The 24806-nt window shown below is 37.5% G+C and overlaps 3 protein-coding genes across 7 annotated transcripts in view; 1 reads left to right on the top strand and 2 right to left on the bottom strand.

Moving 5' to 3' along the window:
• Positions 1 to 22: 22 nt before the first annotated feature.
• LOC113059912 (E3 ubiquitin-protein ligase RNF115-like) lies at positions 23 to 11141 on the bottom strand. Its single transcript, XM_026228589.1, has 9 exons — positions 10985 to 11141; positions 8598 to 8656; positions 6587 to 6641; positions 5186 to 5454; positions 3318 to 3386; positions 2932 to 3004; positions 2752 to 2845; positions 2417 to 2532; positions 23 to 1055 (listed from the first exon to the last, which is right to left on the bottom strand). The coding sequence occupies exons 1-9, from the start codon at positions 11060 to 11062 to the stop codon at positions 936 to 938; spliced, it is 933 nt and encodes a 310-aa protein (XP_026084374.1). The 5' UTR covers positions 11063 to 11141; the 3' UTR covers positions 23 to 935.
• A 510-nt stretch (positions 11142 to 11651) lies between these two features.
• LOC113059911 (DNA-directed RNA polymerase III subunit RPC3-like) lies at positions 11652 to 18061 on the top strand. 2 transcript variants are annotated; one of them, XM_026228588.1, is made up of 15 exons: positions 11652 to 11737; positions 12479 to 12625; positions 12749 to 13013; positions 14853 to 15053; positions 15229 to 15311; positions 15384 to 15485; positions 15681 to 15773; positions 15919 to 15999; positions 16110 to 16161; positions 16418 to 16478; positions 16562 to 16712; positions 17030 to 17131; positions 17216 to 17265; positions 17344 to 17493; positions 17584 to 18061. In XM_026228588.1, exons 2-15 carry the CDS (start codon positions 12479 to 12481, stop codon positions 17663 to 17665), a joined length of 1620 nt encoding a protein of 539 aa, XP_026084373.1. In that variant the 5' UTR covers positions 11652 to 11737; the 3' UTR covers positions 17666 to 18061. The 2 variants fall into 2 exon arrangements, with proteins under 2 accessions (XP_026084373.1, XP_026084371.1); XM_026228586.1 differs by having other exon boundaries at positions 11657 to 11782.
• Positions 18062 to 18175: 114 nt separating this feature from the next.
• Positions 18176 to 24806, bottom strand: part of LOC113059910 (integrin alpha-10-like) — a 28910-nt gene continuing 22279 nt past the window's right edge. For 3 of the 4 annotated variants that reach the window (XM_026228582.1, XM_026228583.1, XM_026228585.1), the window contains 14 exons: positions 24517 to 24659; positions 24209 to 24319; positions 24019 to 24104; positions 22389 to 22530; positions 21699 to 21791; positions 21526 to 21602; positions 21209 to 21298; positions 20667 to 20766; positions 20461 to 20574; positions 20258 to 20365; positions 19489 to 19599; positions 19276 to 19371; positions 18732 to 18845; positions 18176 to 18621 (listed from right to left, as the gene is read on the bottom strand). In XM_026228582.1, the coding sequence (XP_026084367.1) occupies positions 18565 to 18621; positions 18732 to 18845; positions 19276 to 19371; positions 19489 to 19599; positions 20258 to 20365; positions 20461 to 20574; positions 20667 to 20766; positions 21209 to 21298; positions 21526 to 21602; positions 21699 to 21791; positions 22389 to 22530; positions 24019 to 24104; positions 24209 to 24319; positions 24517 to 24659 (1442 nt within the window). In that variant the 3' untranslated portion in view covers positions 18176 to 18564. The remainder of the gene's footprint in view (positions 18622 to 18731; positions 18846 to 19275; positions 19372 to 19488; positions 19600 to 20257; positions 20366 to 20460; positions 20575 to 20666; positions 20767 to 21208; positions 21299 to 21525; positions 21603 to 21698; positions 21792 to 22388; positions 22531 to 24018; positions 24105 to 24208; positions 24320 to 24516; positions 24660 to 24806) is intronic. The other variant, XM_026228584.1, reaches the window with a different exon arrangement.

The following is a 24806-nucleotide window of genomic DNA, read 5'->3' as shown; positions in this document are numbered from 1 at the left end:
ATTAAAAAGACACAATAAATGCAACTTTTCACAGACATCTCTTCTGAGAATGCATATTTATGGCAACAAAAATCCGTAGGAAGTTCTGAATGCATTTGTGGTTCATCTGTGCCATAAGATGTCAACATGTCTCCTGGTTTTTATTCAGTTTTATTATTAATACATCATGGTCATACACATCATATAATATATATTTATATACTTTAATATTTAGCAATTCATCATCATTTATTTTTGTTTTTCGTCTTCCTTAAATGAGTTTTCCAACTAAAATTATTTACATTCGAAGAAACTGTAATAGAAATGAGTGAAAATAACTAAATCAAATTCAACTGAATGACATTGATAGGTTTGTGGTATATATACACACCAGAGTTGGAATCAAAAAGGACAGAAAGACAAAACTTCATGATCTCCTGAACAAAAGGGATGTGAGAACAACAAAAAACCTGGGGAAGTAAAGCAACTTTCATGAACCGTAAAGACACGGCACCCCCATCCCAATGAGAATTCACATTGAACGATAAAAAACGCTATCTGGGGAGTACAGCTCGTCTCTGGGAAACTGAACACTGTACCATCTAAATGTGGGGTGGGAGTTGTGCTGCTATAGCAACAATGTGCCCGAGCCAATCCGCATCCTGCTCTGTTAGTTTGTTTGTTTGTTCACTCAGGGTAGGAATAAGGGAAGGGTATACTAAACAAAATTCTGTGTGGAAAACTGTGGAGGGGGTCAAAGACATCTGAAAGACACAGAAACATTAGGACAGACAAAACTGAGAAGGACTGTGTTAGAGAACAGAGGTATACAAACCATAGTAAAATATACCAACATGAACACAAATGATAGACAAAAAAAAAAAGCAAAGAGAGACAAACAGCTTGGGTTAAGACAAAGAGCTTGGATAAGATGGACGGACGTGTGTGCGTGTGTTTCAGAAGGACCATCTCTCGGGTGTGCGAGGATCAGTGTTTAGGGAGGAAGGCTCTGATGACGACTGAGTGCCGCTTTCATCCCCGTTAAGGCTCTTCCTGCACACAGGACACGTGTCGTGCTTCAGAGAGGAAGAAAAGAGAAAGATATGTCAGTGACAATTCGTGACCTTGAAATTATAGTTAAAACCGAAATTGAACCTCATGTCATGAGATAAATCTGAGCATGATTGGATCTAATAAGCACAAAAATACACATTTTCCAATTCTGAACAAAATAGAATTACTGTTCACCCCCGATGCTGTCTGTGGTATTGGTTATCAGTGAACAGTGAATTGTAACAAGATTCTGAGATTGGATTATCCACAAAGGAAACATACTGTATGATGACTTTTTTGGCTAAAACTACAATGAATTTTGGATAGAACTACTATTTTTTGTACAACTGTTGGCACAAGCTACATTAAAGTGATTTGAATATGGATATTTTTCTTACAAAAATCCATCGATTCGCTACAGGAGGCCTTTGTTCACCCCCCGGAGCCATGTGAGACACTTTTTTTTTTTTTTAATGGATGGGCACTTTTTATTTAACTTCATTTGGACTGATGCATGCAACACCCGCAGAGTGCCATTAAACAGCTTGAAAGATCAAAGACAATTTTTTATATAACTCCAAATGGTTTCTTCTGAAAGAAGAAAGTCATATACACCTAGAATGACTTGAGGGGGAGTCATTTATGGGCTAATTTTACTTTTTTTTGAACTAACGCTTTAATACAAAAGTCAGTATTTTCCAGATAATATTTACTTAATTTGCTTTGGCCTCAGAACAATAATATATAAGCCAGTTATTGAATTGAACAAACAAGTCTTTTTTTTATTACACATTACACTTACACTACCGTTCAAAAGTTTGAGGTAAGTACTTATTATATAAATAGTATTTTAAAAAAATCATACTTTTATTCAGTGGGAACAAATTTAACATTAAGTACCTTTACTATTTCAAATAAATATTTTTTGCTTTGAGCTCATTATGTTTCCACAGAAATATTAATCAGCACAACTGTTTTCAACATTGATAATACTAAATGTTTTCTGAGCAGCAACTCAGTATATAAGAATAATCTGTTATTTTATAGTTTCAAAGTATTTCCTACGATGCAAATCACGTGGATGTTACTGAATCAATCAAATGTGTTTGAAAAAAAAAGACTGTTTGATTTGTAATAAAAAATTTCCATATGTTTTACATTTATTATTTTGAACTGTGACCCCAATCTTTATTTACCAGATGTTTGTACACAAATAAAATGCTTTCTGGTGCTTACTAGATATCCAGGAATATTTCCATTACCATTCATAATTGATATTAATTCAAAAGATTCTCATATCTAAATGCATTCATGACCTTTTCCTATGTCTTTTCCCCCTTCTCTCCCTTTAGTTCAGTTCCTTCCTTCCTATTGTTTCTCTCACCAGTTCAAGCCAGGGCACGATGCAGTCACTATGGAAGAAGTGGTTACAGGGCAGCTGCCTGACCGGCTCACCGACTGTGTAGTCTTCCTTACATACAGAACACTCCATATTGCAGTCTAGGAGAAGTGAGGAGAGAGAGAGAGAGAGCGTGCAGGGGGTGAGAATAATGAGATTTCAGCGCCTTAAATAGGAATTATAATTCATCACCACTCAAAACTCATACTGGTAGGTCAATGACCCCCACTGAGTCTGTGAGCCTTAAATCATAACAAAAATGACTGTGCCTCTGACAGACCAGAATCAAAAAAAAAATTAGCTTCACAGAAGAGACTAACCAGTGTGTTCCTGAGTGATGATAACAGTGGGGAGGGAGGAAATTTTCTCTTTCTCAGCAGGAGGAGGACCCGTGTTTTCAAACTGACCCAATAACTGTGTGAGAGAAAAAACAGATGATCAGCTTATTTGCACAGAGCCAGGGATCCGGTAACACGCACAGACAACCAGTGTACAGCTACCTGTGTGATGACTGCATCCAGACCCCCCTGTCCCCAGGCGTAGTCCCCAGGGTTTGAGTGCAGCATGCCCGTCCTAACACACACACACGTGACAGCTTTAACCATATACATAAATACACACTTGCCCTTTATAAAGCTAATCTATATTATATAACTTAGTTGTATAAGCCTCGACATATAATACAAATAACTATATATAATCTATAATATATAACTAATTATGGTAAGTAGTAAAATGAGTCATTGTATGCCAAAAGACCACTAGAAGTGACATCTAGAAGACATCTTTCACAGTCAAAATGAACCAAACATAAAAATACATTTATCTATATATAGACTGACTGCCCAAACTACATAGTTGCAAAATCCTGAGTGAAAATCTTTACCATGACAGTGGAGGAGAGCCTGGTACTCCTGAATTGGCAAAAAGGCCTGCGAGAAACTGCTGTACTATTCTAGAAAGAAAGAGGAGAGAGACATCAGTGAGGAACTGATATTGGTGTTGGGGAATTCTGCCAACTTCCTTAATTTTTTTATTGACATTTCCGGAGCTGTTTTGATCAGTCATCTGATCCACACGCACTACATGTACATATTGCCAGTAACTACAAGAATACAGATTTTGTTCCCCACATTGTTTTGTGGAACTGAATTGTTTACACATTCCTGTTGAGAAGAACAGTTCATTCATGCTGGGACATATACCTTTCTGCATTAGAAGTTTACTTTCTATTGTAATACTGTAGTAGACCTAAAGTTACTGGCTTATTTATAACCATTTTTTTTAACTTTATTTTCTACTCATTATGCCCATGTTCAGTTTGTTAAGTTTACTTTTACTCCTGCCATTAAGAAATATACACTATCATATGCCTTTGTCACTTTTGAACAGTTTGTTACAAGATCATGATCTTGGTGCCTATGGATTCCTTGGGTCATGCCAGAAGTGTGGATGTTGATTTTTCAAGGACCAGACTAACCGTCTGTCCACCAATTAGAAATTTGTTAAAAAAATAGCATTTTCTATTGAACCTTTAAAGTATCTGCACAAAAACAAGCAGGGATCATCGACAGCATGTCCCCGAGGTACCTGACAAATCTGAACACAGCGCCACTTAGCGTTCCAGTGATATAACAGCTTTTGCAAAAATGCTTATAACTTACTTATTTTTGAATCATTTCATTCCTTGGGTTATGCCAATCTGTCGATATCTCATGTGTCATTTTCCATTAATATGTCTGTCGTAAGTAAATGAAAAACAGTTTTTTCTCTATTCCAGCTGCAAATTTTGTCCAAAATTGATCAGATGATTTTTGAACTGATCCGCACAGAAATTACTGAACTGATTTTTTCCTGAGAAATACCTCTCTGAAGTATACTGTGCCTGTGTTTGTTGACTTATGCCAGTTAGCTTGGCATGCTAACTGGTTGCCATTCTGTCTAATGTGGCTCTTCAGCAGGTTAACCATAGACTACATTAGCATTAAGTTAGCTTAGCATGCTAATCTGGTTAACATGCGAGGTCAAAGGTACTGTGGCCGGAAATGGTCTCAAAGTTGCTTCTGTTCCAGATGTTGGATCTTCCATGAGTGTTCATCTTAAATCAGAAATGTATTTTTGCTCAGTCTCATCTGAACTTTTTTAGGTATTTTCTATTTCTGCTGTTTTTGTTCTTCCTGCTCTTTACTGTGCTACAGCCCTGTATCGCTGCTTGCAGCTATATTTATTATTGTCAATAATATTATTTAATGTGAGGATAGCTATTATTTATAAGATATTAATTTTACCTAGTGTTTAATCTTCAAATTAAAAATTTAATTTATAATTTAATATTAAAACACTGTACCTTATATTATAATATCATTGCAATAAAAAGCAGCCATTTACAGCAACATATAATATGTGGATATATACACCAGAAAGAGGTAGATTTATGCAATGTTGTACTTTACTTGCAAACAAAATGGATTCTATATTCCTTAATGGATCACAACAGCTTGATTAATCTGCAAAATGTTATCTTTACTGTCTGACTGTCAGCTCATTTCATGGGAGACGATTTGATCTTTATTAAGCATGCAAAACATTTATGCTGAAATCACATTTGGTGTGAACAGGCCTTCAGCAGAGATTCGGTTAAAATTAAAAAAATAAACTATGACAGGGCAATCTCAGAGAAAAGAGGATGAAAACAAATCCACTGATTTGGGATACAGAACATAACCAAATGAAAAGCTGAGATATTTAGCTTACCCCTCAACAGCGGGAGAGCGCTCCGGTCGACTGCTTCCTCTGGATCGGTACCTCCTCTGCATGTGCATGCGTGGAGGACGACCAGGACCCCAGTGCTCTCCTCCGACTAGAGGGCCACTCAGGGACCCACCAAGCCCACCTGGGACAGAACCGCCAAACGGCCCTGTTCCAAGACCCCCAGACCCACTGCCACCTCCAGGAACCCGCTCGGAGTCAGGACTGTCTAGATCCAGACTGAACGGCCTCTCCACGAATAACAGCTGCCATAGCTACAGTTAAAGAAGGTGTAAGAGAGATAGTTATAAATGAGAAGTACAATGTACCTCATTTAAACTTAAGGTCCCGATATACTTCAAACGAAATCAAAGAACGAACTGATATGACATCATTATGAACAAAATCAGCTCAAAACGAAGTTCATTTTGAGTTTGTTTTCGTTTTGGCTCCTAAACACCTTTGAGATACCATTGGTCTGTGCAGATTACACAATCTGTGGGTGTGTTCTGGAACTCCACCTTCTTTGACGTGCAATTTTTTTTTCCGGTTCGTTTCTCATTCAGCGGAGGTCAGGCAGAAGAACAACATCTCCAAGTAACTAGCAACATGAATACACCGTGTCGGATAGCTGAGCTGCCACAGATATATCCGCACCTGTACAATCGCTCACGGAGAGACCTTAAAGATTCAGAGAAAGCATTTAATTCCTAGAATGAAACCGACAACCCGGAGTTATGCAAAAACTGATGTAGAGAAACATCAGATGAAAGTTGTCCAAAGCTATGAAAAGAAAGAAAGGAAAGAGTAAAGATATAAGGTAGCAAGTACCAAATACGTGTGTTTTAAATAAATGTTACACCATACTTCTGCTGCTGTAATACTTTCAATAAGCGAATAAAAAAAAAAATGGTGTTCCTGTGGCTCAGTGGTAGAGCATTGCGGTAGCAGTGCAAAAGGTTGTGGGATCGTTTCCCATGGAACACGTTAGGTAAAAATTGATAGCCTGAATGAACTTAAGTTGCTTTGGATAAAAGTATCTGCTAAATGCATAAATTTAATTTTAATTTTAAAAGTATACAATAAATGAAATGCCAAAAGAACATACAACAATAAACCTTTGTTTTTATCAAATCATGACACCACACAAAATATAAAAAAAAAGTTTCATAATTTATCCAGTTTAATAAAATAAATGAACACTAATAAAAGTGCAGGGGTGTTGGAATGTTCGAAAACAGTACAGCGTCGCTCAGCCCTTTCAAATTTAGTTTTGCCCCAAATGAAGAACAAAAACGAACTTTGTTTGAAGTATATCGGGGCCTTGAGACACCAACTCCTTTTTAACAGCTACACAATCTGTATCTCAGGCAGGAAAGATGTTGTAGAAGGAAGGGGTCAACATACCTCAGCAAACTGTGAAGCTGTGTCATCAAGGCTATTTGAACTACTGTCCAGAAGACTAAGGATGAAACAATCACATTCATGTCAGATCTGGCTACATACTGCGGTTTCATTCACTACAGTACAGCTGACTGCCACAACGAGGGAGTCATTGATCTAAACCAGTGCTTCTCAATCCAGAACGGCACAATTTGGATGTCTCACTCATTTAAAGGCTAACACAGCAGCTGCCTCGCTGCCCATGGTGTGGAGACAATGACTTCACAGAAGCCTTTTAGTGTGACGGCACCTCCTTAAAAAACTGGTTACGTCTGTTTTCCTGTGAGCTTAAGTCATAACCAAGCAAATATTTAATGACTGCAATGTTTATTATTTGTTAGGAATGCTGACATGCATTAAAATAATTAAAAATGAACATTTGTGAATTTATTTAGCTTTTTTTTTATTATCTGATACCGTATTCAACAGCTGAACCACACAAGCAGTATCGTGAGATACCATAAGCATCCATTATGCTGCCTTCAAAAGACCACCAGCATTTCTGTACTACATAGCATGTAAAAAAGGAGTATATAAATGTGAAACAGTGAGTGAACATTACCCAAATGACTGACTGCATCGGCAGAGATTGCATTCAACTGGTGGACACTTTGCTATCCTTCAATGTCAAAGCAGCTGAGGAGTCATCAGATTTGAAAAGTTTGGAGGAAAGTTGAGTTGAGTAACTCTTTTCTAGCGCAAATAGGTCAATGACAAATAAGAGTGTCCAAAAAAAATCATTATTTTATAATTCTAGTTTTTAACGTGTGCCAAGTTCTCAGAGGTGAACTTATTCATGATCATTTTCTTCTGGATTTAAAAAACATTTATACAATTTTCAAGAAAAGTTTCAATTCAATAATGACTTATAATGTCTTATGTTGTGACCATCAAGAGAAAGGTAATAACTTTTCTTTACACCTTAAAAATATTAAAATTATTTTATTTTTAAAGCAAATACTATGAATTATTAATTCCAATAATTGATTTAGCTCATTCCATAAGCTTTTTGGAGGGTTGCACCACATGACATTACACAACTTGAAGTACACTAACCTTGCAGTATCATAAAATGATCAAATTATTTATATATTTTAAGAGACATTTCTTACTTTGACACACAGTCAATAGTGTGTGCAAGGTCTACGGTATCATTTCCTGTTTTATGTTGTTTTTATTCCCCAGCATTTTTCTGCACTTCAGTTACACCACATGACTTTAAAAAAAAAGAAAAAAATTTAATTCACAAACCTTAACCATTGTTTTTTTTTTTCCCTAGGAAACAATAATACAATATCATGCCAACCCACCTTGTTTTTGTTTTTTTCAAATCGCTGAATAAATTACATTTTTTAAGTATGTTAAATGAATAGATCAGCCAAAATCTTTTCACAAATCCTGTCACACTATTTTCAAGGTTACTGCTAGTAAATCTTAAGCAAGAAAATATAGAGTCAATGACAATGGCAACATGGGAGATGTGGTATGTCCAGCAATTCTTCGTGTACTTTCACAGTATGCACTGAATATAATGATTTCAGACACAACACAGGTCTTCTAAAAAAAAAAATATATAAATAAAAAGCGGAGACATCCACAATGTGCAGGATTGAGAACCACTGATCTAAACCCTTTCCTCAATAAATTCCAAAATGACACAAACTAAACTGAGTTGGTATTCAACACAATTCAATTGAATCCTTCATGTTCCTCTGGCAGAATGGATGCACAAACTATGAATGATCTACAACTTTTCCTTGATTTATCAATACTAAAATATTACATCACAGCTCTGTGTTCACATCTGTAACTTCTCACGTCCGTTTGGCGGTGCTACGAATCCAGGTGACACAATCAGCTTATTTATATTCTCCAGTAGGCACTGAAAGAGCTGCTGTGTAAATGTAGCAGTGCAGGAGTAGCAACATGCCACTAGAGACAACGAATGAGGAAGTGCAGCCATTGAAAAGCTCACCTGGAGTCTTCTGTAACCTCCTCGATGAAGCCCGAGTCACATCTGGGACAGATATACTCCTGAACACAAGCAAAATCACAATTAGAATACAATGTCGAAAAATAATAATAAATCGCACTGTTGACATCAACATTGTAAACAAACAAACAAATGACATATGTGGGTTTCGTGGGGACACACACATTTGCATAGCACTACAAAACACATTTATTTGAATTTTAAAACAAATATTCCTGTATGAGGAGAGACACTCCCTGTAATGTGTGTGGCACAAAGAATTTCTGTCTGATTCCCATTTTAATTTTTTTAGTATTTGAAAAGTAGAGTTGTTCCGATTCCGATACTAGTATCGGAAATATCTCCGATACCACAACAAATTCTGGCATCGGCATCGGCGAGTACATGAACCCATATACCGATCCGATACCATTTTCTTAAAAAATACCTAGTTATGACCGCAAGCTTTGCCTAACCGCTGCACGGTTCTTCTTCGCTGCTCAAAATGCATTGAAAACACAGGAAGTTGTGCTGTGTTGCCACAAGCAACCCCTGTTTAGAGCAGCGAAGAAGAAATGAAAACGCGTTAGCAGCCCTGATCTATATATGACTGGATCACTCATCACATTCTAAACTGCCAAAAGACAGTGAAGCCGCTTCTATATTATAGATCAGTGGTTAGCAGTATGTCTCTGTAGTACCGGTAGTTACAGACTCTCGAGTATATTCAGTACCGGCAGCTGCGTTCAGTCGCTTCCGTGTAAGTCAAAGCGCAGGGCTCCAGACAGTAGCCGAATATATACTAGTGTCTGTGAATATTAAACTGCAAAATACTATTTAAATATTACTCCCGCAAAATCTACATCTCTGTGGGTGACTGGCACAGATGCGCGAGAGCTCGCTGTTTTGTAGTCTCTGCTGTGTGTCATGAGGACACGAACGCATAAACCGTCACTTCATGAGAATTTACCGTTTCATTTGAGAATACTGTCATATCATAAACACAGACACTCAAAGATCTTCATGGCAGCCCATTAAAATAAATGTTTGGTTTACATGAGTAAATTGACAATATATAAAGCTACTGTTGTAGCCTACAGTAATAATAATACGTCTCTATAATAATAATAATTATGCCTAGATGGTTGCTTGTTTTTTACTTGTTTTGTTGTAAAGAGATTATCTGATTAATAGATCTTTTTTTATATTCCTAGACTTATTTGTTGCAGTTTTTTTATACAGTTATATTGTAAAACTTAAATACCTTTTTTTAGTTTGCGGTGTTAGATTTTTGGCTGCATTTGAAGTTCTTTTTTGCATATGAAAATAAATAATACTGTCAAATTCATGTTAGATAATAAAAATATTGTAATAAATACAGTAGTTCACCATGTATTTGTTCATGTTTTATTGAGGGATCTGTCTGAAGCACACCATAAAAAGAATTCTAGCAATTTACACAGGGCTAGTAGTATATACAGCTGTATATACAGATACACACCCAGGTATCGGATCAGTACTCGGTATCGGCCGATACCCTGAGCCCAGGTATCGGAATCGGTATCGGGAAGAGAAAAAGGGTATCGGAACATCTCTATTGAAAAGGTCAAGACAGGTCATCCTGCGGGTCTCCAACAAAACAAGGACAATGGCTGCTCATCTCGACATGCACCACAACAGGGAACACAGTTCTGCCTCATTCACACTGTACACACTCAGCGTGAAACAGTTATGATTCATCTTCTAAACAGTGAGACGTTTAATAAGTTAAATGGGTAGTAATTAAAGTAAGTAGTGTGACACAGCTCATCCTCACCGAACAGCTCATGATGGATTGCCTTACTGACACACTGACCAACAAGTGCTTAAATTATACCGTCACTGACAGATTCGCGATGCACGTCAAACGTCACGTTACAACTAACTTAAAAAACAGAAACAGAAATATTTGGTATTCCGGTTTCGCTTTTGAAGAAAGTTCAGGACTGATCACATTTAAAGACGTTTTTGAACATCTCTCAACAGTGACAACGTGAACTGAACATCTATTAAAGCCTAACATGTCTTAAAATGTGAATATGTCACTATTAGTAAAGAAAGATATCACGAAAACACAAGACATTAGGGTAGCATTTGTGTTAAAGGTAAAACACGTCAGTTTTCCCGTGCACGAGCACCAGTCGTATGTTTAAAAACACCAGTCATCTATAAATACGTTTATTTTGGGTGTGTAATATTATATACAAACAACAAGACATGACAGGCCTTTCGCCAACATCAAGTTGATACACTGCTACCATGCTAACTTTAGCACAACAGCCAAACCTGCCGGAGCGACAGCGGGAGTACAGAGACGAACCGGATGTGCGTTACGAGCGACGCGGACTCACCGGCAGTTTGGGGCTCACTTCACCCTTACAACAGTGACAGAAGAAGCGATGCGGAGGGACCGCCGCAGCCTCCGCCATGTTTTCCGTGAGACTGTCTCTGTCTGAGCCCCAAACAGCAGCAACAGCAGCAGCAGCAGCCCTCGTCGTCGGTCCGCCCACTGCAGGAGGAGGCGCTCTGACATGAGAGCTCGGAAGTCCGATTCATTGTAGCGAGTCGATTCACTTGGACCGTTAAATGAACCGGTCAAAACGATACATTGATTCAGAGTCAAGTTTATTTGTCACACATCCTTAAAGCTGCAGTGGAATGTGCTTCCTACAAGCTTAAGAATGTAAACATTAAAAAATGTAAATAAAGGGAGATATTAATTAACAATAATGAATATTAAAAATTAAATTAAATAGCATGAAATGTGTTCCTGTCTCAGTCAGGGCCATCATTATGGGCCCTGCGTCAGCTAAGATCTCAGTATGTATCTTTTTCTATGAAAACGTATATTTTTTGTTGTACATTGTCATATATTATGTTAACGTTTTCAGTCTGTCATTCGTCTAATTGTTTTACTTTCAGAACATAGTTTTTAGTCCAGCGATTCACGTTCGGTTCTTTTGAATCATTAAAAGAATCAGTTCATTGTAACGATTTGTTCGCTGTTCAAGCATCACACTGGAACCTCCACATGACCACCGAAATTCGTCACTGCCAGTGCTGATCATTACACACCGCCTAAACAACACATGTGGGATTAAAAAGTGAGATTAAAACTCTAAACACGTAAAGCTAGATACTTTTTAGAGGTAGGTTCACGTTTGTGCATGATTGTGACTTTTTGTGCAGTGTTAAGCTACATGAGATATTTGATTTTGTAGAAAGGCTAGACAGCAACAAATGCTGATTTCATGTGTTAGTTTGTGTAAGGAGTATCACCTTGAACCTAAATATGAATGATGATTCCTATACGTTTTGAATAGGATGATATTTTACTGCTTTTAATATGCTGCTTTTACTGTAATGTTTTACTGTGTGTGTGTGTATAATAATCTATTATGGTCATGTAGTTGTGAAAATAACTGGGATTATTGGCAGTAGATCTACACTGATTGCTCATTCCTCTGGAATTAAAAAATTAATGATGCAGTCATCTTACATATATATTATAGTTTTAAAGTGAAGGCATTCATCAATGACATCATTCACAATGTTCCATGGGAGTTTTTGTTTTCTTTAGTAACAGCAACTTTTCTGATTGGTGGATCTTTCGTCAGGATTATGGGTAGTGTAGTTATTAATTGGGAATTCATCAATGAAAGATTAGTTTTAAAAGCCTCTGGGCTGCTACAAGCCCACTTGACTGCCTCAGAGCTTGTGGCTTTATAGCTTTATATTTTGTCACTAAAAATTGAATTGTGCTCCTTTGTCGGTCCTGCTACATTCGTGTTCTGTGTTTATAAAACCATGTTATTTCATCTGTATCTGTTATCTCTTTTCTGCAGATGACAGTGCAGGAGGTGCGTCTGTGTGGGCTTCTACTTCAGCAGCACTTTGGAAATGTGGTGGAGAAAGTGGGCACTCATCTCATCCGCAGTGGAGTTCTGACTTTGCGAGCTCTTGCCTATGAGACCAAACTTCCTCTTGACCTGGTATTGACACGTACTTAAGCTTTTCTATCACACCCTTTTCTTTCTTGTTTTATTCTTTCTGTCGTCCTTTTGCAGAGCCAGTAAATGAATTGTGTTCTCTTTAACACACTCTTTTCCTGCTAGGTCAAGAAGTCTCTGTGTGTGCTAGTGCAGCATGGGATGTGTACGTTTGGTGCTGGGCGTCGTGGTCCAGCGGGACCTGTGGAATATCGCATCAACTGTGAGAGCATCATCCACATGCTCCGTTATCCACGCTACATCTACACTGCCAAGAGTCTTTATGGAGACACAGGCGAGCTCATAGTTGAGGAGATACTGCAGAGAGGACAGATGACTATGAGCAGCACAGTCAGGACTGTAGCAGACCGGCTGACCAACAATATGCCAGGTGAGAAACTATATGAATACAAGTAGACTGAAGGGCAAATTCATATATGAAAAAATAACAGGATTTATTTTGGCTTTCAGTATATGTGATATAAACAGTATAAAGGATAGAAACTTTAAAAGGGAACTTAGCCCCTTTAAACCAAACCCAACTGAGGCCATCTTGGTATAAGTATGGTTTGCATTGTCAGCATTCACCTTATTTCACAATTACGTAATGCCAAATATTTTGGAAGCTATTTTACTGTATAAAGGGGATGTTGGCATACAGAAGAGGAAATGAGTTGTATATAACATTACTTTGAGTTGACAGAAACCTACAAAAAAAAAATATTGTACAGATTGAAGACAAAAGTCTTTATACTGCCTTGGAATGTTGTGTGAAAGTTAATATAGGTATACATACTGTAGATATTATTCTATTCATTTTAGTTATGGATGTATTAATTATTATTTTTGTATGTACAACAATCAATTTAAAGTTTTGAACTTTCATTATGATAAGAATATGTTTTGCTACATCCATTTTTTCGCTGAAAAAAATCCAACAAATTATAATAAAAATGTTATTTATCAAGCCTAAAGTTTTTTAGGATTGCTATGACATTTTGTTTTCAATACTTCCAACAATTAACTAAACTCTTAATGCACCAACACACTTACAACACGCAATTGGCTAAACAGTTTATTTCATGCACAAAATCACACATTGCAAACTAACCTTCAACACTACAATAATACCCTAACACGATACACTACATCTACTAAATCACTGTAAACATATCTCAAAATCAAATTATTATTCCAAAACACATGTTCTCTTCCAACAGGAACATTTAGTCAACCATATTACAGCAGTAAAGGCTTTATTTATAACAGGACATTAGAAAAAGAAAGAAAACAAGTATAATATATAGCTGTGATGTACAGTATTATATGAAAATACAAAATTATACATAAAAAATTCAACCGGAAAAGCCACCGAAGAATTAAAAAAATAACTAAATAAATGTAATTTAATCTGCCCAATCTTCTGTGTTTGGCCACGTTCTCATCCACATCAGACCTGATATCTTCTCTGGCCAGACAATCTTTTGGTATGCCTTATCCTTCCTGATATTGTTCAGCTGTGGTGTCTTGGCATGCAGCATCCATTGCATCCTGTCACCAGTCTTTGGTACACATCTACTAAAATCTCACAACTATGCAGGAGTGCACTATTCCGCCCAAAATCAGCCCAAAGAGTTCCTCTTTTACTGCGTGCCATATGCTCATGCGACTGAAAGAACCTCAACACCTGAGTCTGTTTCCTAGATGGGCATCAGCTGTCATTTCTATATTTGCATAACTTCAGTCAGCTGTTTCTCATTAGCAGTGTAATAGAATAAAATACAGGGGACATATTCATGCTTCAATTCAAAATATGAGCAGATGTTTACGTTGACTTTAGTGTTAGAGCATGACGTTATCTGTTCTGGAAAATTTGACAGTAGAATTACATTGTTTTGGTCTTGGTTGAGCTTGTGTGTATACAAAGTTCAAGCATTTTACATCTGTGTTAACTCTGCGTTAACATATGCATTTTGTGTCAAAGCAACAAGAAATGTGTTAATTGTACGGATGTTGTGCTAACTTTGTCTGAGTCTGTTTTTAAAACCAGTTCTTAAAACCAGGTTCTACATTCATTTTTGGGCTTGTTTGTATTCTTTAAAGAGGACCAGACAAATGTGTTAGATAGAGAAAGGACGTTGTAATTACATCTGAAATATGCTCCATCCATTTTCTTGTCTTGATTTCTATTAGAGATGTACCTATTGAAACATTTTTTTTTTTGCACCAGAGGGCCAGAGTATGGACTACAGTGAGGTTGTCTCTGCGTTTTCCCGGTTGGTTGAGACTCATTTCCTGCAGCGTTGTCCTCCTTTGGCTTCAGCAGGATCATCGAGCTCGACACTCGACACTCCCCTTCCAGCTGCAACACAGCCCACTGAACCAGAGAGCCACCCAGACTGCTACAAACTACCCTATATCAATCTCACCGGTCAGTTACTTCAGTCAAAACACACACCGAGAAACATTTTTACTGGTCAACTCATATGGTATATACAGTACCAATCAAAATTACTTACCCGATGAATATAGTTCTTATAGTCCATATGAGTATTGTTTCAGAGCTAGAAATATTCTGTCCTATTGAGAATAAATTGTTTATTCAGGTCAAGGAAAACGCAGACGCTCAAGCGAGGGTGGTGAAGCTGACCAGCGTGCAGCAAAGAAAGCCCGGACAGACAATAGTGAGGTATTATGATTGTGATGTCCATTAACTGGGTTTTTCATGCATTGTACATCTGTTTTCTCCACTCTCCTCCAGTGTGGTGATGACGGGATCCATTGGCAAGTGAATTTTCAACGCTTTCACCTGCACTTCAGGGATCAGGCCATCATTAGTGCCGTTTCCTGTAAACTTGATCAGGTGACCATAACCACCTTTCTGTATATCATCGTGCTGCGAGATATAATTAGCTTGTGGACTGAATATTCTTTCACGGCTGTGTCTGAGACAGAATGTTCTGGTTTCTCACATTTAGACTTTCTCCTCCAGGGAAATAATAAGCTGGTAGAATGTAGGTCTTTATCAGCTCAATTTCTCTCTGTTTCTCCCCTGTAGAGTAGCAGTGAGATTGTTAGGACCATGTTACGGATGAGTGAGGTTACCACTCCGGCTCACGCTGCTTTCACACAAGCTCTTTCATCCAACGAGGTAGTGGACAGACATGCATGTTTTGTTCCTTAATGAGAAACATTTAAAGTGATGCTTCTGATTATTTTAGGATTGAGTTCATTAGTGTTTAAAATGAGAAATGACTGTGTTGAGGTGTGATCAAAACCTTACTGTTTTCCGTCAGATTTTCCGAGCTCTTCAGTCCAGTTACAACATCGCCAGACCCAATTTAGATCAATACCTCTCTCTCCTGGTGGATGATCCGGTAAAGCAATGAATACACAGATACGCCCTTCTTTATAGTTGCTATTTATACAAGAGTTTAATGACTTTAGAAGGTTTTAAATGGCTTAAAAATGTCTTTTTTTCTACTAGATGGAATTTGTGGGGAAGACGGGTGACAGTGGCGGAGGAATGTATGTCGTCAGTATCCCTTTAAAACACCACCTGAAGGACAAAAGGATACTTTCCATGTCTAACTGCAAATAGTTTTTTTTATTATAATTGATTTATTTATTTTTCAGAAGTATAGGGTTTGGAATAAATGCAGCCTTGGTGAACATAAGAGACTTGTTTCAAAACCATTTCAATCTTACTGACCCCAGAATTTCAAACGGTAGTGTTTTATTCTACGCGTATCTAAAAACAATAATAAATTGGTTGACCCTTGACCCTGTGGTCAGATCTCCACCGTGCACTGGCTAACCTGGCCAGAGCTACCCTGGAGTCTGTGGTCCAAGAGAGGTTAGTAGAGTCATAGTGTTTTACCTTCCTCAAATCTTTTGATTTAGTTTTTAGTTGAATGATGGGGCTGTGCTTTATGTCAGGTTTGGTTCGCGCTCCGCTCGAATCTTTCGTCTGCTGCTGCGGAAACGGCACCTGGAACAGAAGCAGGTGGAGGATTTTGCCATGATTCCAGCCAAAGAGGCTAAAGACATGCTGTACACACTCCTGTCTGAGAACCTGGTCCAGCTCCAGGTAACACACTCACAGGTTCTGTCCATTTATAACGAGAAAGCAAGCAAAAACGGCCATTTTTTACCTTGAATGTGCAAGGCCTCTGGTGTCTTATGGATATAGTACGTGTGTGGGTAGTATGAAGACAATCCGTACTACATTCGCCAAGTTTAGTTTGACTTGACACACAGCATCAGTTGCATTGTTTATCTGCCTTTAACACTCCCATGGCCTCATGGGACAGTAAAGTAGCATTTTTTTTTTTTTTTGCTTTAGTGTAGCTTTTTTAATAGTTTAAAAATCATAATTATTCACCACTCTTTATATTGTATGTGCAGGAAATCCCCAAAACGCCAGACTACGCCCCTTCTCGCACCTTTTACCTGTACACAGTTAATCAGCTGCCCACCGCCAGACTACTTCTGCAACACTGCTACAAGGTACAGAGCTCATACAAACATCCTCGGAGTGTCTATTCAGTGCTTTTTATAATGTTTTAACATTTGTATGCGGACCCTGTTCAGACCGTTTGCAACCTGATCGAGAGGCGGCTGTATGAGACCAAAGAGAACAAGTACGTACCTCCATTTTTGTCCATTAAAAAAAAAACATTCAATCTAAATACTAGTTCTTAATTATGCCATTTTGATAGGCGACTTTTGGAAAAGTCCCAGCGAATTGAGGCCATCCTGGCGTCCTTGCAGGCCACAGAGGCAGAGGCGGCCCAGCTGACGGAGGTGGAGGAGATGATCACCGTTCCAGAAAGACAGCAGCTCGAGTCCCTACGGCACCACATTAACAAGTACCAGTTACTCTCTACACATGAATCAGTCACGTGATTCGTGTTCGGCCAATCATTAATCTGTTGTCTTTGTGCTCGTGATGGTGACAGGTTGGATTCCAGTGAGAACCAGGTGGATGAGTCCATATTTCTTCTGGAATCTTACATTAAATCTACACAGGCCTCTCGCTGACAGTTTATGCAACTGTAGGATAGTTCAGAAAACAAAGTTGTTGATGTTTGTTTGAAAAGAGGAGAAATAGGTGTCAAAAGAAGAGGAGATGGGCTATTACTGTTTTCAAACCGAGATGTTTATTTCTTTTGCAACAAGAAGTGACTGATTTGTATTTAATAGTGTATTTTGTGTAGCTGTGAACAATTTTATTTTCCACAGGGAAAAATAGAGATGTAATTATTTTATTTAATGGTTTAACATTTTTTATTTAATAATTTGTCCTGATTTACAATTTACCTGTGCCTTGAATATGAAGACTGAAACGGACATTATTTCAGTTAAGAAAAAATGTAATAAACTGCTTGGAATTACAACATATGCTTTCAACTTGAATAAAATTCCTTATTTTGTGCATTTGCTTGTTTTCCTGCTCGTTCTTTCAATACAATGCAATTGTAAATAATCTGGCTGTATGAAGCCAGAGGGTCTTCCAGATCCACCTTCTTTCTCATCCGGTAAAACCTTTTTCAGTACACTGGGATTCATGTGCTTTTTTGTGCCTCAACAGATTCCAAATCAAAACGCTAGGTGACCCAACTGACCTGCAAGAACTGATACACCCATCAATCTCAAAGCTTTACACAACATGCACACCTTTGCATATCCATTTATTAAATACTTTGGCACTTTTTTACACTCTCGGCTCCATTCGAAATATTTCATCAGGTTTAAATCCATTCTGCAGATTTTACCCCAAAATCAGCAAAGAAAATAAAAGAATAAGTCTGTAGATTCCACCTGGACTTGATGATGGATTGTTTGTGGTCCTGGAGCAGAAGTGTCATGTCTCTAAAGGGGAAGTAATGGCTACAAAAGGCATTATCTCCTGGATGTAAAGGAAATTCTGCTCTGCAGTGTCAGTTGTCTTCATTCTCATCCTCATCCGTCCTCGGTTTCCTTGTGAAAAACCCCAACTGTGAAAAAACATTCAACACATGCTATTAGTGGTAAATATAAATTGTTTTTAAGTAGTAATGTGCTTCAGATGTGGCAGCTGTACACCTGATTGTGTTGTGCTCAGTACCTTCCAAAGGATAAATACTAAGAGTGCAAGAAGCAGCAATCCTCCAATGATGCTGCCAATCAGAATCCAGAGAGAGATTGGGATTGAACGCCCCTTCAGCACTTCCAAAACCGTCTATACATACAGAGACAGCAACAGAGTTTAAAGACGAAAGCTACTCGAAAACTCTGAATTTGTCATTTTAATTTTAATTTTTATATAACAGCAGCAATATATACAATTAGGTCCATATATATTTGGACCCTGACACAATTTTAGTAACTTGAAGTGCAGACTTTAAACTTTTAATTCAAGGGGTTGAGCAAAAATATAACCTTAAATGCTTAGGAATTACAACCATTTATACACACACACACACACACAAAAACTACTTTTTAATGAGTCTTGCCTTTAACACCATCATTTATCAATTAAGATTTATTTGTGGATATGGAATACCAATGGAAACAACAGGATACATTTTTTACATGAAAAACATGTAGTTGTTCAGGAACAGGTCTGAACATCCCTGGTTTATGAGTTTATGTCCTGTCAGTTTTCTCACCTCCCTCAAGAGGGCAGCGTGTCCCATCTTAATCAGACTGGACTCTCGAGCTGACAGCTGGTAAGAGCCCACAATTGTCACTGCTTTAAACTTGGCCTGATAGAAGCACACAGTAGTTCGAGGTTAGAGACTGAAACACAAACACATCCCAGTAAAGACATCTGACCTCTGAAGCCATTTGCCTGTGCGTACTAAAGTCTGAGAGATGCAGACCTGTCTGAAGAAGTTGTCGTGTATCCTTCTGGTGATGCGAATCAAGGTCTGTCCCTTCAGTAGCTGCTGGATGTGACACACGACCTCCACACACCAAGAGGAACTGCAATTCTAAATATGAAAACAAAATGAGATTAGAATATAAGATGCTTAACAGCAGTACATAAATTAGCGGTTATTTTCACAAATATCATTATTTCTTGCACCCTCTGATGGTCGTTTCGGCCCTGGGTACTTTAGGTAAGGGGTTTTCAAACTAATGTTCACAAGGAAGTGCTAGGAAGTCTGTGGAAATGTTTAAAGAAAAGCTATGCAAAAATAAATAATATTAAAATGAATAAATGTGCTTAAAATAAATAAAACTAGATTAAAATAAGTCAATTAGTTAGTAAATCAACAAATACCAATCAACTAGAAAAGTTTAAAAGGTAACAATTTATTTCTAAATTAAATGTAATATATATAATTACTTTATCAATTGCAAGTATATATTGCAGCTTTATACAAAAAACAAAACAACAACAACAACATACAGATAAAATTTTCGGTCTTCTTCTGCTGCTTTCATTCTCTTAGATATGCAACCAAAACTTTCTGGTTCATTCCAGTTTTATTTTATCCTCTTGTCCACTCAAACACTTAACGGGAATTTTGTCCCATTTTTCAACCAGACAAAGAACAATGTCTATGCAGAGACATTCAGCACAAATCAACTAAACTCACCCTCAAAAGTCTAAACTGGGAGTGAACATATTATCTGTCTTCTCACCAATAATTCAGTTTTCTTCATGTCCTCTGGGTGAAATGGACGTACATCTCTCTGACTGGACTTTAATTTAGAAAGATCACTGATTATACTGCAGTTCACACCTGAAGACTACAAATACACAGAAAAACCATCAACAACTACAAGAACACAAAGATGCATATGAATACAGTAGAACTTTATACACACATGCACGTGATACTAACATTAAGAGAGAAAGCATCCACCACAGTTGCAAAAACTCTGTCTCCTGAAGCCACGGCAGGAAAATTGACGACCAGCTCCAGATTACTGACAGAGAAGCAGCCCAGATTCTGCACCTGATAACAAAAAACATACTCACATGTACTCATGAGCTTACTTATTTTTTACAGTATAAACCAATGAGCCTTTCAGGTTTACTTTCACCCACCCTGAAATGTGTGTGGAACTCGGGTCCTGTCCCCTCTGACAGCGTCCTAGTCGGGTGAACCTCATAGCGGTTTAAGTTGGAGTCACTGTAGTGAAATGAACTGAAATAAGACAACCACAAGTGCATGTTGTACACTGAGCATGCAGACATTTATTAAGGTTGCACTTACGTGTAAAAGCTAAGGTGATGTTGGGAAATGTATAAAAAAATTATCATTAATGTTCTTTGGATATGGGATGAAACATCATAAAGAAAAGAAAATGCAAAAATCCTTTATTAATGGCTATATAATAAAAAAAAAATTTGATTGACGTATACAAGGACTTTGAGTAGCAGCATTTTCATTACTCTTTTGTAATTAAAATGATTCTTTTTGGCATAATAATAATAATTATTATTTATTATCATTATTATTATCATTTTGTCGAATAAAAATGTGTGCTACTACTGCTGTACTATTGAAGACATACATCAAGTATTCACAAAGAATACTTAAGAAAAAGCAGACGTTCAGACGTGTGTACTGGTGTACTGGTGTGTACCTTGTGACGAAGAGATCCGGCTCATACTGTACAATACTCTGTAACTGAACAATGTTGTCTGAAAGTGTGCCTTCTCTCTCCACACTGTCACTGTGGAAATACACACACTTAGTATACTGTAAATATATGTATATAGTGCATGTATGTATGTATAGTATATATATCTGTAAATCTGTAGATGTTTGTGCGCAGTATGTCGAGTGGCACAGAAGTGTCATGCTACAATGTCAAAAATGCAAAAAAATGTATTATTAAAATAAATGGCCATAACATCTGTGGGAATTATCATTTGCTAATGGTTTATGGTGTGTGTGTACCTGGAAGCATTAAGCTTCATCTGGACCTTACTGATGAGAGACGTACAACTGAACTCAAATTCCAACATGAAGTTCACCTGAGAAAAATGTGGCAGTCACTGCTCAATGAAACAAAACAGCTTAATGATTGTTTCAAAGAATCATAACAAAACGTTGTCCTTTCAGAGGATTACCTTCGACTGAAAGCGGAACACTGGGTAACTGACATTACAGGAATGACTGTTGGAGCTAAGAGCCGTGCACTCAATCTTAAACTGAGCGTCTTCCTACAGAGAGAGAGAGAGAGAGAGAAAGAGAGAGAGAGAGAGAGAGAGAGAGAGAGGCAAGAAAAAAAGAGAAATTACTGTAGGATGCAAGACCAAGTGTGATTCATGAAACATGAACATTTTGTTTAACCTTAAACATCATTTTAAAGTTTAACCTTAAAAAGTTTTTTTTCAATTATTTAAACAATGTCTTACACTCATCAAGACTGCATTGATTTGACCAGAAATACAGTAAAAAAGTAATATTGTGAAATATTATCATATATTATCCTGTGATAAAATGCTGAATATTCAGCAGCCTTCATTCCAAACTTTTTAGTGTCACATGATTCTTTTTTTTTTGTGACATCATATTTTTTAAAAAAATTTAATTAACTGAATGCATCATTGCTGAATAAAATTATTAATATCTGAAAAAAATCTGATGTATATTTTGTGTGTGTGTGTGTGTATTTACATATATTTGTGATCTTTATCAGTGAAGTATCGACTATATTACTCATTTGGCAAATGCAATCACACTGCCATATTTAACACATGCTGATGTGTTTGTATCCAAATGTTTTTATGAGTTAAGAAGACAGATTGAGCTGGTACCCTTATACTCAAACTGCTGAAGTGCAGATTTTTGGAGTAATGAAGAGTGAGGCTAGTGTTGTAGGCATTTTCTAGTCTGTTTTGTAGCTGCACTTCTACTGGAAGCCGTTGCCGAGGGCCACGTATAACATACGGTTGCTGCCTGCAAGAACAGATGAGAGCAACATTGACATTAATTCAATTTCAATCACTGTTTAGCAGTCACTGAACATGTTGAATCTTTAAAAATGTTTGCTATGGCTACTCTAAATATTTATATTTTAACTATTGAAACTAGTTCTGCCGATGGTCAACATGTTTGCACTAGTTGTGGATCATTAGGTGTGCTTATTCTATACATGCTAACAGCCAGTGTTGGGTATAGTTACTTTGGAAAGTAGTTAGTTAGGTTACAACGTTACCATCAATTAAAAGTAATCAGTTATGATACAGCGTTACCTATTCATAAAAGTAACGCGTTAGAGTACTCATGCGTTACCAAAAATTAAAAGCCGTTTGCAGCGGCTCACACATGACAGACACAGCCCCCGGCCCCTTTAAATGCACCTAGAAGTCGTGACTCCCGACAATGAATAACGTCAGTCATCCGACTAAATTAACACTGCAGGATAACAATAACAGGAAAGACAGTCAGCAATCGGCTATTCCACATGGCGTTTTATTTATTTATTATCACAGAACATATTATTAATCAAAATTCGCACCTAACGTTACCCAGCCCGGGTAGCCTAGGCTACTGTATATTATGAGCACCACAAGATAACTCCTGATTTTTCTTTAACTTTAAATAATGCAGTTATCAAAGTACAAGTATGCTTACTTGTAAACACAACCTTAAACAGGTTTGCAGATTTAAATCCATTTAGAAATGATGAACAACCAGCCAGCCAATGATCTAACAGAAATTAACAGCTGCCTGTCAAACAAAAATGATAACAAACCGAATTAAATCCTTCACTGCCACACAGGCAAATGACAAATCGCTTAATAGCCGAACTAATTATTATTAAAGTGTCACTCACAGTCACAAGCCTAAATTCGCTTTAACACAGTCCTCTTACATTTACTCTTCAAAGTACTGATTACAACGTAGCGTTAAATTTGAGGTAGAATTTTTGGCGGTCGACAGAAGCTTTTCACCAAAGCAGATTGTGCATTTTACCGTTATGTTCTTTTCTTTTTCGTTGACAAATTGAAAATAATGTGCGTACTTCCATAAACCAAACACTGTCCTCTCTGCCATCTTGCCGGGAGTTCGAAAAAAAAAAAAAAAAAAAAAAAAAACCCCACACGCACACACACAGGGTCAGGCGCAGGGCACAGACGCATCACAGCCATTGACTTTACGATCACAGAGCTTCGGCTCCGCTGATACTGTACATCCGCAGGTGGCACAGTAGACCTAGGACTACTGTCTGACAAAAAGCAGGCTGCAGTCGGGATTTTCCTTTCCTTAAAATAACGGATTACTTTTTTTAAAAAAATAACGAAGTTACTGATTACTTACGCACGAAACTAACGCGTTAAGTTACAAATTTCAGGAAAAAAGTAATTAGAGTACTCTAACGCGTTATTTTGTAACGCGTTACACACAACACTGCTAACAGCAGGAGGACAATTTCTCTGTTACCTTGTTCCAGAAATGTTCATATGGGCCTGCAAAACCAGATCAGTTACACACACATCGTCCTCCCCACAGTCTTTGAAGAATGGGATCTAAAGTCAATAGAACAGATCAAACTTTGCAAAAGTATGAGGGGAAAAAACATTCATTTATATTCCTATTCTTCAAAGGAATAGTGCAACTGAACAGCACTCACAGACTTCATGAATGTTGTTGGCCAGCCCTCATCTAGTACTGGTCCACTCTCTGTGTCATTGATTTTGAAGTGCAAAGTGAAGCTGATTGGTTGGATGTAATCAGCTGTATCCTAGATATATAAAGGAAGACAGAAACAGAGAGAAGAACAATTTTCCTTGAAAACCATCAGTAAGTACTCATGTAATAAGAAGGATAATGTACAATCCGTCGGCCATTAGGGCATAACAACCCCTTTTTGTGATATTGACTGTTTAATTGTACATTAGCCTTTACTTCATTGATTTTTTTGAAGACATTTAGACTTACAAAGACATGAAATGGTAGCGTGTAGCACATGGTCTGCCCCACACGAACAATGATGCCCATTAGGGTCTGCCGCTGGGAGTTGTAGTCAAACAGAGCACGAGCCAAGATTTTTCTGTCATCCAACATGGCCTCAATCTGCATATCTATACAAATATGCAGATGTGTTTAGGGTAGTTTAGGAAGTGTCTCAGAGTTGTTTTTAATAGACATGCCGTACATGAAAGGAATTAAGTACAGTAATAGAAGTATAAAATGAAAAAGAAAAAAAGCTTTTTGGTTAAAAGACACTT

This window comes from Carassius auratus, chromosome 41 (genome assembly GCF_003368295.1).
Source record: "Carassius auratus strain Wakin chromosome 41, ASM336829v1, whole genome shotgun sequence".
Classification (NCBI taxonomy): Eukaryota; Metazoa; Chordata; class Actinopteri; order Cypriniformes; family Cyprinidae; genus Carassius; species Carassius auratus.
This window is presented reverse-complemented; position numbering and strand designations above follow the sequence as displayed.

Coding starts and splice junctions, on each gene's coding strand:
- LOC113059912 (XM_026228589.1), bottom strand. CDS start 11,062: ATGGCGGAGGCTGCGGCGGTCCCTCCGCATCGCTTCTTCTGTCACTGT. Junction 8,657..10,984: donor AAGTGAGCCCCAAACTGCCG/GTGAGTCCGCGT, acceptor GCTTGTGTTCAG/GAGTATATCTGTCCCAGATG. Junction 5,455..6,586: donor CAGCTTCACAGTTTGCTGAG/GTATGTTGACCC, acceptor CTTTAACTGTAG/CTATGGCAGCTGTTATTCGT.
- LOC113059911 (XM_026228588.1), top strand. CDS start 12,479: ATGACAGTGCAGGAGGTGCGTCTGTGTGGGCTTCTACTTCAGCAGCAC. Junction 15,774..15,918: donor AAGCTCTTTCATCCAACGAG/GTAGTGGACAGA, acceptor GTTTTCCGTCAG/ATTTTCCGAGCTCTTCAGTC. Junction 17,494..17,583: donor CTACGGCACCACATTAACAA/GTACCAGTTACT, acceptor TGATGGTGACAG/GTTGGATTCCAGTGAGAACC.